Source organism: Oncorhynchus mykiss, chromosome 19, assembly GCF_057628025.1.
Source record: "Oncorhynchus mykiss isolate SJ-2025 chromosome 19, ASM5762802v1, whole genome shotgun sequence".
Classification (NCBI taxonomy): domain Eukaryota; kingdom Metazoa; phylum Chordata; class Actinopteri; order Salmoniformes; family Salmonidae; genus Oncorhynchus; species Oncorhynchus mykiss.
In genome coordinates, this window is record NC_143040.1 from 1,942,501 (window position 1) to 1,955,522 (window position 13,022).

Consider the following 13,022-nt stretch of genomic DNA (forward strand, 5'->3'; position numbering starts at 1 on the left):
GTGTGTGTGTGCGTGTGTTGCTGTGTGTGTGTGTACCGACTATCACCCCTCTGCCGTTCTCATTCACAGCAATCCCTGCTGCCTGACCCTGGAAGATATGGTTACCACTGGAGGGGGGAGAGAGGGAGGTTGGAGGGAGGGAGAGAGAGAGGGAGAAGGTTGGAGGGAAAGAGAGAGAGAGGGAGAAGGTTGGAGGGAGGGAGAGAGGGAAGGAGAGAGAGAGGGAGAAGGTTGGAGGGAAAGAGAGAGAGAGGGAGAAGGTTGGAGGGAGGGAGAGAGGGAAGGAGAGAGAGAGGGAGAAGGTTGGAGGGAGGGAGAGACGGAAGGAGAGAGAGAGGGAGAAGGTTGGAGGGAGGGAGAGAGGGAAGGAGAGAGAGAGAGGGAGAAGGTTGGAGGGAGGGAGAGAGGGAAGGAGAGGGAGAAGGTTGGAGGGAGGGAGAGAGGGAAGGAGAGAGAGAGGGAGAAGGTTGGAGGGAGGGAGAGAGGGAAGGAGAGGGAGAAGGTTGGAGGGAGGGAGAGAGGGAAGGAGAGAGAGAGAGGGAGAAGGTTGGAGGGAGGGAGAGAGGGAAGGAGAGGGAGAAGGTTGGAGGGAGGGAGAGAGGGAAGGAGAGAGAGAGAGGGAGAAGGTTGGAGGGAGGGAGAGAGGGAAGGAGAGAGAGAGAGGGAGAAGGTTGGAGGGAGGGAGAGAGGGAAGGAGAGGGAGAAGGTTGGAGGGAGGGAGAGAGGGAAGGAGAGAGAGAGGGAGAAGGTTGGAGGGAGGGAGAGAGGGAAGGAGAGAGAGAGAGGGAGAAGTTTGGAGGGAGGGAGAGAGGGAAAGAGAGAGAGAGGGAGAAGGTTGGAGGGAGGGAGAGAGGGAAGGAGAGAGAGAGGGAGAAGGTAGGAGGGAGGGAGAGAGGGAGAAGGTTGGAGGGAGGGAGAGAGGGAAGGAGAGAGAGAGGGAGAAGGTTGACTACAGGGTTCCTGTATAACAGAATGTAGACCCCCCCCCCCCTCCTACCTGACCACAGGGTTCCTGTATAACATAATGTAGACCCCCCCTCCTACCTGACTACAGGGTTCCTGTATAACAGAATGTAGACCCCCCCCTCCTACCTGACCACAGGGTTCCTGTATAACAGAATGTAGACCCCCCCCCCCTCCTACCTGACCACAGGGTTCCTGTATAACATAATGTAGACCCCCCCTCCTACCTGACTACAGGGTTCCTGTATAACATAATGTAGACCCCCCCTCCTACCTGACCACAGGGTTCCTGTATAACATAATGTAGACTCCCCCCCCCCTCCTAACTGACTACAGGGTTCCTGTATAACATAATGTAGACCCCCCCTCCTACCTGACCACAGGGTTCCTGTATAACATAATGTAGACCCCCCCTCCTACCTGACCACAGGGTTCCTGTATAACATAATGTAGACCCCCCCCCCCCCCTCCTACCTGACCACAGGGTTCCTGTATAACATAATGTAGACCCCCCCCCCCCCTCCTACCTGACCACAGGGTTCCTGTATAACATAATGTAGACCCCCCCCCCCTCCTACCTGACCACAGGGTTCCTGTATAACATAATGTAGACCCCCCCTCCTACCTGACCACAGGGTTCCTGTATAACATAATGTAGACCCCCCCCCCCTCCTACCTGACCACAGGGTTCCTGTATAACATAATGTAGACCCCCCCTCCTACCTGACCACAGGGTTCCTGTATAACATAATGTAGACCCCCCCCTCCCCCTCCTACCTGACCACAGGGTTCCTGTATAACATAATGTAGACCCCCCCCTCCCCCTCCTACCTGACTACAGGGTTCCTGTATAACATAATGTAGACCCCCCCCCCCTCCTAACTGACTACAGGGTTCCTGTATAACATAATGTAGACCCCCCCTCCTACCTGACCACAGGGTTCCTGTATAACAGAATGTAGACCCCCCCCCCTCCTACCTGACTACAGGGTTCCTGTATAACATAATGTAGACCCCCCCTCCTACCTGACCACAGGGTTCCTGTATAACATAATGTAGACCCCCCCTCCCCCTCCTACCTGACTACAGGGTTCCTGTATAACATAATGTAGACCCCCCCCCCCCCTCCTAACTGACTACAGGGTTCCTGTATAACATAATGTAGACCCCCCCTCCTACCTGACCACAGGGTTCCTGTATAACAGAATGTAGACCCCCCCCCTCCTACCTGACTACAGGGTTCCTGTATAACATAATGTAGACCCCCCCTCCTACCTGACCACAGGGTTCCTGTATAACATAATGTAGACCCCCCCCTCCCCCTCCTACCTGACTACAGGGTTCCTGTATAACATAATGTAGACCCCCCCCCCCCCTCCTACCTGACCACAGGGTTCCTGTATAACATAATGTAGACCCCCCCCTCCTACCTGACTACAGGGTTCCTGTATAACATAATGTAGACCCCCCCTCCTACCTGACCACAGGGTTCCTGTATAACATAATGTAGACCCCCCCCTCCCCCTCCTACCTGACTACAGGGTTCCTGTATAACATAATGTAGACCCCCCCCTCCCCCTACCTGACTACAGGGTTCCTGTATAACAGAATGTAGACTACCTCCTCCTACCTGACTACAACAGAATGTAGACTACCCCCTCCTACCTGACTACAACATAATGTAGACTACCCCCCTCCTACCTGACTATAACAGAATGTAGACTACCCCCTCCTACCTGACTATAACAGAATGTAGACTACCCCCTCCTACCTGACTATAACAGAATGTAGACTACCCCCTCCTACCTGACTACAGGGTTCCTGTATAACAGAATGTAGACCCCCCCTCCTACCTGACTATAACAGAATGTAGACTACCCCCTCCTACCTGACTACAGGGTTCCTGTATAACAGAATGTAGACCCCCCCCCCTCCTACCTGACCACAGGGTTCCTGTATAACAGAATGTAGACCCCCCCCCTCCTACCTGACTACAGGGTTCCTGTATAACATAATGTAGACTACCCCCCTCCTACCTGACCACAGGGTTCCTGTATAATATAATGTAGACTACCCCCTTCCTACCTGACTATAACAGAATGTAGACCCCCCCCTCCTACCTGACCACAGGGTTCCCGTTGAACAGAATGTAGACTACCCCCTCCTACCTGACTACAGAGTTCCTGTATAACAGAATGTAGACCCCTCCCCCCTCCTACCTGACTACAGAGTTCCTGTATAACAGAATGTAGACCCCCCCCCCCCCTACCTGACTATAACAGAATGTAGACCCCCCCCCTCCTACCTGACCACAGGGTTCCCGTTGAACAGAATGTAGACTCCCCCCCTCCTACCTGACTATAACAGAATGTAGACTCCCCCCCTCCTACCTGACTATAACAGAATGTAGACTCCCCCCCCTCCTACCTGACTATAACAGAATGTAGACTACCCCCTCCTACCTGACCACAGGGTTCCTGTATAACAGAATGTAGACCCCCTCCCCTCCTACCTGACCACAGGGTTCCCGTTGAACAGAATGTAGACTACCCCCCTCCTACCTGACTACAGGGTTCCTGTATAACAGAATGTAGACTACCCCCCTCCTACCTGACCACAGGGTTCCTGTATAACAGAATGTAGACCCCCCCCCCTCCTACCTGACCACAGGGTTCCCGTTGAACAGAATGTAGACTCCTGCTTCCTTGTTGTTGTAGATCTGGTTGCTCCGGATGGAACCCCTCCCGTTGCCAAGGACCACGATGCCGGAACGCAAACCGCTGTGTATTCTGTTACACTGAGTGGGTGAGACAGAGAGAGAGACAGAGAGAGAGAGAGACAGAGATAAAGAGAGAGAGAGAGACAGACAGACAGAGAGAGAGAGACAGAGACAGAGAGAAAGAGAGAGACAGAGAGAGAGAGAGAGAGAGACAGAGAGAGTGAGACAGAGAGAGAGACAGAGAGAGAGACAGAGAGAGAGACAGAGAGAGAGAGAGAGAGACAGAGAGAGAGAGAGACAGAGAGAGAGACAGAGAGAGACAGAGAGAGAGACAGAGAGAGACAGAGAGACAGAGAGAGAGACAGAGAGACAGAGAGACAGAGAGAGACAGAGAGAGAGAGAGAGACAGAGACAGAGAGACAGAGACATAGAGAGACAGAGACACAGAGAGAGACGGACAGAGAGAGAGACAGAGAGAGCAAGACGGACAGAGAGAGAGACAGAGAGACAGAGACACACAGAGACATAGAGAGACAGAGACACAGAGAGAGACGGACAGAGAGAGAGACAGAGAGAGCAAGACGGACAGAGAGAGAGACAGAGAGACAGAGACACACAGAGACATAGAGAGACAGAGACACAGAGAGAGACGGACAGAGAGAGAGAGACAGAGAGAGCAAGATGGACAGAGAGAGAGACAGAGAGACAGAGACACACAGAGACATAGAGAGACAGAGACACAGAGAGAGACGGACAGAGAGAGAGACAGAGAGAGCAAGACGGACAGAGAGAGAGACAGAGAGACAGAGACACACAGAGACATAGAGAGACAGAGACACAGAGAGAGACGGACAGAGAGAGAGACATAGAGAGCAAGACGGACAGAGAGAGAGACAGAGAGAGAGACAGACACAGAGAGAGACGGGAAGAGAGAGAGACGGACAGAGAGAAAAAGAGAGAGAGAGAGACAGAGTTGTTATTTTAGATCACCATGTCCTGTAACTTCTACCAGATGAAAGACAGATATGATGACATCAGAGATGAACAGGACAGATATGATGACATCAGAGACGAACAGGACAGATATGATGACATCAGAGACGAACAGGACAGATATGATGACATCAGAGACGAACAGGACAGATATGATGACATCAGAGATGAACAGGACAGATATGATGACATCAGAGACGAACAGGACAGATATGATGACATCAGAGATGAACAGGACCGATATGATGACATCAGAGATGAACAGGACAGATATGATGACATCAGAGATGAACAGGACCGATATGATGACATCAGAGATTAACAGGACAGATATGATGACATCAGAGATGAACAGGACAGATATGATGACATCAGAGATGAACAGGACAGATATGATGACATCAGAGATGAACAGGACCGATATGATGACATCAGAGACGAACAGGACAGATATGATGACATCAGAGATGAACAGGACCGATATGATGACATCAGAGACGAACAGGACAGATATGATGACATCAGAGATGTGAAATAGAATGAATAGAACTACCAGGATGATGGGGTCCGCCCCCTTGCGGATGTCAAGCCCCGCCTCCCCGTTGGAGTGGATGTTGTTGTCAGCGATCAGACCCTGAGACGACAGACGCAGGAACACGCCCGACGCACGACACTCACACACCTCATTACGGAGCATCACAATCTGGAACACACACACACACACACACACACACACACGCAAAATACACAAACCAATGAGATACACATTGCCAAGAGTGTGCAAAGCTGTCATCAAGGCAAAGGGTGGCTATTTGAAATATCTCAAATCTAAAATATATTTTGATTTGTTTAACACTTTTTTGGTTACTTCATGATTCCATATGTGTTATTTCATAGTGTTGATGTCTTCACTATTATTCTACAATGTAGAAAATAGTCAAAATAAAGAAAAACCCTTGAATGACGATGGGGTCTAAACTTTTGACCGGTAGTGTCCATTACTATCTAAAACACATTCAGTTAAAGGAGGATATATACACCAACAAACCAACCAACAGACCAACCCTTCAATCAACCAACCAACCCTTCAACCAACCAACCAACCAAACAACAGACCAACCCATCAATCAATCAATCAACCAACCAACCAACAGACCAACCCATCAATCAACCAACCAACAGACCAACCCATCAATCAACCAACCAACAGACCAACCCATCAATCAACCAACCAACAGACCAACCCATCAATCAACCAACCAACCATCAATCAACCAACCAACCAACCAACCAACCAACCAACCATCAATCAATCAACCAAACAACCCTTCAACCAACCAACCAACCCTTCAACCAACCAACCAACCCATCAATCAATCAACCAACCAACCCATCAATCAACCAATCAACCAACCAACCCATCAATCAATCAATCAACCAACCAACCAACCAACCAACCCATCAATCAATCAACCAACCAACCCTTCAACCAACCAACCAACCCTTCAATCAATCAACCAATCAACCCATCAATCAATCAACCAACCAACCCATCAACCAACCAACCCATCAATCAACCAACCAACCAACCAACCAACCCTTCAACCAACCAACCAACCCTTCAACCAAACAACCAACCCATCAATCAATCAACCAACCAACCAACCAACCCTTCAACCAACCAACCCTTCAACCAACCAACCCATCAATCAATCAACCAACCAACCAACCAACCCATCAATCAATCAACCAACCAATCAATCAATCAACCAACAAACCAACCCATCAATCAACCAACCAACCAACCAACCCATCAATCAATCAATCAACCAACCAACCCATCAATCAACCAACCAACCAACCCATCAATCAATCAACCAACAAACCAACCAGCCCATCAATCAATCAATCAACCAACCAACCCATCAACCAACCAACCAATCAATCAATCAACCAACCAACCCATCAATCAACCAACCAACCAACCAACCCATCAATCAATCAATCAACCAACCAACCCATCAACCAACCAACCAATCAATCAACCAACCAACCAACCAACCAACCCATCAATCAATCAACCAACCAACCAACCAACCAATCAACCAACCCATCAATCAACCAATCAACCAACCAACCAACCAACCAACCAACCAACCAACCAACCTATCAATCAATCAATCAACCAACCAACCCATCAACCAACCAATCAATCAACCAACCCATCAATCAACCAACCAACCAATCAACCAACCAACCAACCAACCAACCCATCATATCAAATCGGCAGCCCTATCTGGTTACCGTGGCGTTCTGGATGCAGCGCACGGCATAGGTCAGCCCCCGGAACACATTTCCTTCCAACCTGGCGTTTCCGTGGTTACACACGTGCACACCACCCTTGCCGTCCCGAAACAGGCAGCGCCTCAGCACGCACCCCTGCACCGTCTCGATCAGCGCCTGGGCCCCGGGGTCGCGTTGGAGCTCCTCGGTCAGGGTTCGGACTTCAGGGGTCAGCGAGGGGAAGTCGGGGGAGACGTCCTGGTTGGGTCTGAGGAGATGAGAGAGACCGTGGTGACTGTGGGCCAGTCTGTAGTTTAGACTGTTGTTGCCTTGTCCTGAACCTTCCTCTCCTTTTCCCTCCTCCTCCTCCTCTTCCTCGTCACTAGGAGCGCTGTCGCTCCAGCCGTCCTCAATCACAGTATCTTGACACACTCCTTCCTCCCCTCCTCCTCCTCCTCCTCTCCTCCTGCTCTCCGTTTCTCCTTTGCTCCAGTCCTCCAGGGTGATGGTAGCCCCAGGGGGTTGTGTGGCTCCTGAATGCCCGCCCAAGGTGTCCCCAGCTGGGCTACCACTCCCAGGCGAGGTCCAGGATGTGGTGATTCGGGCCAGAGCGGCCAAGTGTTTACAGGCCCAGTTCCGCTCCGTCGCTGGAGCGCCCTCAACCGTCACGGACGCCGAATCACTTCCTGAGAAATCACAGCTATCCAACAGGCTGAGGGCCACGCCCAGGAAGTGGGTGGAGCTTCCCTGTGAGAATGAGCAGAAGCGGGCGTGGCAGGTTCCTGGCCCTCGGATCTGCAGCTGAGCTCCCTCAAAATTACAGTTGTCCAACTGGACATGACCTGACGACGTCTGGTGGAGGGAGAGGGGAGAGGGTAGGAGGATGTAGAGGGAAGGAGGATGTAGAGGGAAGGAGGATGTAGAGGGAAGGAGGTGGAGGGCAGGAGGGAGTAGTGGGTAGGAGGGGGAGGGAGGAGGTAGAGGGTAGGAGGGAGTAGAGGGTAGGAGGAGGAGGGCAGGAGGGAGTAGAAGGTAGGAGGAGGAGGTAGAGGGCAGGAGGGAGTAGAGGGTAGGAGGAGGAGGGAGGAGGTAGAGGGTAGGAGGGGGAGGGAGGAGGTAGAGGGTAGGAGGGAGGATGTAGAGGGCAGGAGGGAGTAGAGGGCAGGAGGTGAAGGGCAGGAGGGAGTAGAGGGTAGAAGGAGGAGGTAGAGGGTAGGAGGTAGAGGGCAGGAGGGAGTAGAGGGTAGGAGGAGGAGGGAGGAGGTAGAGGGTAGGAGGGGGAGGGAGGAGGTAGAGGGTAGGAGGGAGGATGTAGAGGGCAGGAGGGAGTAGAGGGCAGGAGGTGAAGGGCAGGAGGGAGTAGAGGGTAGGAGGGAGAAGGAGGAGGTAGAGGGCAGGAGGGGGGAGGAGGTAGAGGGCAGGGGGGAGAGGGAGGAGGTAGAGGGCAGGAGGGAGTAGAGGGTAGGAGGGAGTAGAGGGTAGGAGGAGGAGGGAGGAGGTAGAGGGTAGGAGGGAGAGGGAGGAGGTAGAGGGCAGGAGGGAGTAGAGGGTAGGAGAAGGAGGGAGGAGGTAGAGGGTAGGAGGGGGAGGGAGGAGGTAGAGGGTAGGAGGGAGTAGAGGGTAGGAGGTGGAGGGAGGAGGTAGAGGGCAGGAGGATGTAGAGGGCAGGAGGTGGAGGGTAGGAGGGGGAGGGAGGAGGTAGAGGGTAGGAGGTGGAGGGAGGAGGTAGAGGGCAGGGGGGAGAGGGAGTAGAGGGTAGGAGGGGGAGGGAGGAGGTAGAGGGTAGGAGGGGGAGGGAGGAGGTAGAGGGTAGGAGGGGGAGGGAGGAGGTAGAGGGCAGGAGGTAGAGGGTAGGGAGGAGGGAGGGTAGGGAGAGGGCAGGTTGGAGAGGGAGGAGGGAGAGGGTAGGGAGGAGGGAGAGGGAGGGTAGGGAGGAGGGAGAGGGAGGAGGGAGAGGGTAGGGAGGAGGGAGAGGGAGGGTAGGGAGAGGGCAGGTTGGAGAGGGAGGAGGGAGAGGGTAGGGAGGAGGGAGAGGGAGGGTAGGGAGGAGGGAGAGGGAGGAGGGAGAGGGTAGGGAGGAGGGAGAGGGAGGGTAGGGAGAGGGCAGGTTGGAGAGGGAGGAGGGAGAGGGTAGGGAGGAGGGAGAGGGAGGGTAGGGAGGAGGGAGAGGGAGGAGGTAGAGGGTAGGGAGGAGGTAGAGGGTAGGGAGGAGGGAGAGGGAGGAGGTAGAGGGTAGGGAGGAGGTAGAGGGTAGGGAGGAGGTAGAGGGAGGAGGTAGAGGGTAGGGAGGAGGTAGAGGGTAGGGAGGAGGGAGAGGGAGGAGGTAGAGGGTAGGGAGGAGGTAGAGGGTAGGGAGGAGGGAGAGGGAGGAGGTAGAGGGTAGGGAGGAGGTAGAGGGTAGGGAGGAGGGAGAGGGAGGAGGTAGAGGGTAGGGAGGAGGTAGAGGGTAGGGAGGAGGGAGAGGGAGGAGGTAGAGGGTAGGGAGGAGGTAGATGGTAGGGAGGAGGTAGAGGGTAGGGAGGAGGGAGAGGGAAGGTAGGGAGGAGGGAGAGGGAGGAGGTAGAGGGTAGGGAGGAGGTAGATGGTAGGGAGGAGGTAGAGGGTAGGGAGGAGGGAGAGGGAAGGTAGGGAGGAGGGAGAGGCACTGTCACATGTACTGTTGTAAAAAGGGTTTTCTAAATGTGATCTGATTGGACGCACTTTGTATACAACGGTGGAGAACCATGCAGGCATGAAGACCAGGTTGGACAGCCTGGCTGTGGGACACTGCTGCTCCAGACTGACCAGGAGAGCCACGTCCCCCAGCCTCCCTAACCCCACCACCTCCACAGGCACCTGGCAGAGTCAAAGGTCAATATTTTCATTTATCAAATTGCAGATCTTATTACAATACATGATACTAAAAAATACTAACAGATATTAACAGATACTAACAGATATTAACAGATAGTAACAGATATTAACAGATAGTAACATATACTAACAGATATTAACAGATACTAACAGATATTAACAGATAGTAACATATACTAACAGATATTAACAGATACTAACAGATACTAACAGATATTAACAGATACTAACAGATATTAACAGATACTAACAGGCATTAACAGATACTAACAAGCATTAAGATACTAAAATATTAACAGATACTAACAGATATTAACATACTAATGTATTAACATATTAACAGATATTAACAAATACTAACGGGCATTAACAGATATTAACAGATACTAACAGATATTAACAGACACTAACAGATACTAACAGATACTAACAGATACTAACAGATATTAACAGATACTAACAGATATTAACAGATACTAACAGATATTAACAGACACTTACAGACATTAAGATACTAATATATTAACAGATACTAACAGATACTAACAGACATTAAGGTACTAATATATTAACAGATATTAACAGATACTAACAGATATTAACAGATACTAACAGATACTAACAGGCATTAACAGATACTAACAGATACTAACAGGCATTAAGGTCAGCCAATCAGTAAGTCACCTTTAACTAGACATTGCATCATCAAGACAACAGCAGCCAATCAGAAAAAGTCACCTTCAGCACCAACTCTGCCTGCTCCTCATACACCCCGGGGTGCAGTACCACCCGGTCGTACGACCCAGCGACCCCCAACGCCCCCCTCAGCGTCTCCAGCTCCAGCCCCGACCCCACCTGCCACACCCTCCTCTCCTTCCTCCGGCGGAACAGGTGGAGGCAGGCGGAGGGCTGGAGCTCAGGGTTGGCGTGACGGGACCAGGTACGGCTGGCGATGGCGTGCTGCCTCAGGGCTTCTCTCCAGGACGAGGGCTCCAGGTGGGGCCGGCTGGGGGGGGGGGACGGGGGACACAGACACACGGGGGTTAGAGAATGTCAACGAGGACCTTTCGTACTTCAGAGAACGTCCGTCTCCACTTCAGTACCTGGGCCAGTTGGGGTGTCGAGGACACTCGGGCAGGCCCAGGCAGAGCTGTCTCCAACGGGTGTTATCCAGGGAGAGGATCAGCTCTCTCCAGGCCCTGCACACCAGGCTGCAACGGCCCAGCTCTGGCAGGGGGAGGTAGGCCAGGACCACACGCCACACCTCCACTGGGAGGTTGACACCTCTACCTCCGCTGCTGCTGCTGCTTCCCCTGCTGCCCAGTGACATGGCTCTGATAGGGAGGCACCTGGGGACAGGAGACACACAGACAGACAGACTGGGTTAGTTTAGACTAGGCCGACAGACAGACAGACAGACAGACAGACAGACAGGGCCTATAAACAGACAGACAGACAGACAGACAGACAGACAGACAGACAGACAGACAGACAGACAGACAGACAGACAGACAGGGCCTATAAACAGACAGACAGACAGACAGACAGACAGACAGACAGACAGACAGACAGACAGACAGACTAGGAATACAGACAGACAGACAGACAGACAGACAGACAGACAGACAGACAGACAGACAGGGTCGTTGTGATGGTGACTTCCACTGCCTATTTCATGAATGGTGACCGTCTTGTATTGTACATAGTTTAAACTCTACAGACATAAGCTGTCAGCTCATTCTCCTGGAGCAGTGACTGGCCCAGGAGAGGTTATAATCTCCACCCGGCACAGCCAGAAGAGGACTGGCCACCCCTCATAGCCTGGTTCCTCTCTAGGTTTCTTCCTAGGTTCTGGCCTTACTAGGGAGTTTTTCCTAGCCACCGTGCTTCTACACCTGCATTGCTTGCTGTTTGGGGGTTTTAGGCTGGGTTTCTGTACAGCACGTTGAGATATCAGCTGATGTAAGAAGGGGCTTTATAAATACATTTGATTTGATTTTGATTTGATTGGGCCAGATTACATTGTGGAACAGGCCAGCTAACATCTAACTAAAGGCTAGAGTGAGGAAGATGTTACAGTGTCTTGTCTGTCATTGAGTCATCATCATCATCAAGGGAATTTGTACCAACTAACAACACATCGACGGGGTGGCAACTGGCAACAACATTGGATCGTCGAGGGCGCAACTTTGTTTCAACATCGGCAACGTTCTAAGAACGTTAGAACGTTATTACGTAAAAAATGAATTCTTGGCTGGCTATATATTTTTGTCGGGAAATAATAGCAACAATTTATCTACGGTACACATCTGCTTTTAGTGGACGTACCTGGTGAGATAAAGTTAGCTAGCAACCCGAATACTCACTAACGTTATTACGTCGGATTTACTACATTGTAGACTAGGCTATATTTGACATCTTACCCGTGTTAAAGTCCCTTGGATGAAGCACCGCACACCCCAGCGTGGTTTTTAACTAGGTATATAGCTGTAATAGCCATGCTTCTTGAGATATATCGGAACAACGCCTGGATCGGGATCAAGAATAGAAACACTGACAGGAATCAGACATTTTCCCTCACTTTACGGCAAGGCAAGCCATGGAAACCAACCAGGGACGCCCTTACACTGGGCGGGAGGGAGCGAGGGTGGGAGAGAGAGATAAGAGAGAGGGATGAGAGAGAGGATAGAGAGGAGAGACAAGAGGAGAGAGAGAGAGGAAAGAGGAGAGAGAAGAGGAGAGAGAGAGAGAGAGAAGAGGAGAGAGAGAAGAGGAGAGGGAGAGAGAGGAGAGAGAGGAGGCTGAAGACGGAGAGAACTGAGAGGGAAGGGGAGGGATGAGGAGAGAGAGGAAATAAGTTTTTGCTCAAGTGATATACACACAAAACACACACAAATACTCACACACACACACACACACTAGTGATGCGCATGTTGCGGAGAAGGCGGGTAATTAAATAATGTTTGGTTGAAGGGCGGGTGTGTGGCGAGCGGTCGGCCGGAGGCGAACGGGCGGTAAATGAAGATCAAATAATACCTTAAAAATCCATAACTGTCTCATTCTTGTGCAATTTATATCGATCTATAGGCTACATTGATGTTTTTCATTTCATTATGTTAGGCTATTTGGCATTAGTCCGTAAAGCTTAACTTAGAAGTGCCTAACTGTATGCGCGTCAAGCTAAGCCAAATGATTTTGGGACAGGTCAGAA

At 51.4% G+C, this 13,022-nt stretch overlaps 1 protein-coding gene across 1 annotated transcript in view; it reads right to left on the reverse strand.

The window, feature by feature from the left end:
• Nucleotides 1-12,743, reverse strand: part of LOC110518956 (F-box only protein 10) — a 25,766-nt gene extending 13,023 nt beyond the window's left edge. Inside the window, exons 1-8 of the mRNA XM_090209779.1 lie at nucleotides 12,235-12,743; nucleotides 10,915-11,160; nucleotides 10,550-10,817; nucleotides 9,659-9,793; nucleotides 6,980-7,810; nucleotides 5,229-5,378; nucleotides 3,624-3,760; nucleotides 37-107 (exon numbers count right to left, since the gene is read on the reverse strand). Coding sequence (XP_090065905.1) covers nucleotides 37-107; nucleotides 3,624-3,760; nucleotides 5,229-5,378; nucleotides 6,980-7,810; nucleotides 9,659-9,793; nucleotides 10,550-10,817; nucleotides 10,915-11,141 — 1,819 coding nt within the window. The 5' untranslated portion in view covers nucleotides 11,142-11,160; nucleotides 12,235-12,743. The remainder of the gene's footprint in view (nucleotides 1-36; nucleotides 108-3,623; nucleotides 3,761-5,228; nucleotides 5,379-6,979; nucleotides 7,811-9,658; nucleotides 9,794-10,549; nucleotides 10,818-10,914; nucleotides 11,161-12,234) is intronic.
• Nucleotides 12,744-13,022: the final 279 nt, after the last annotated feature.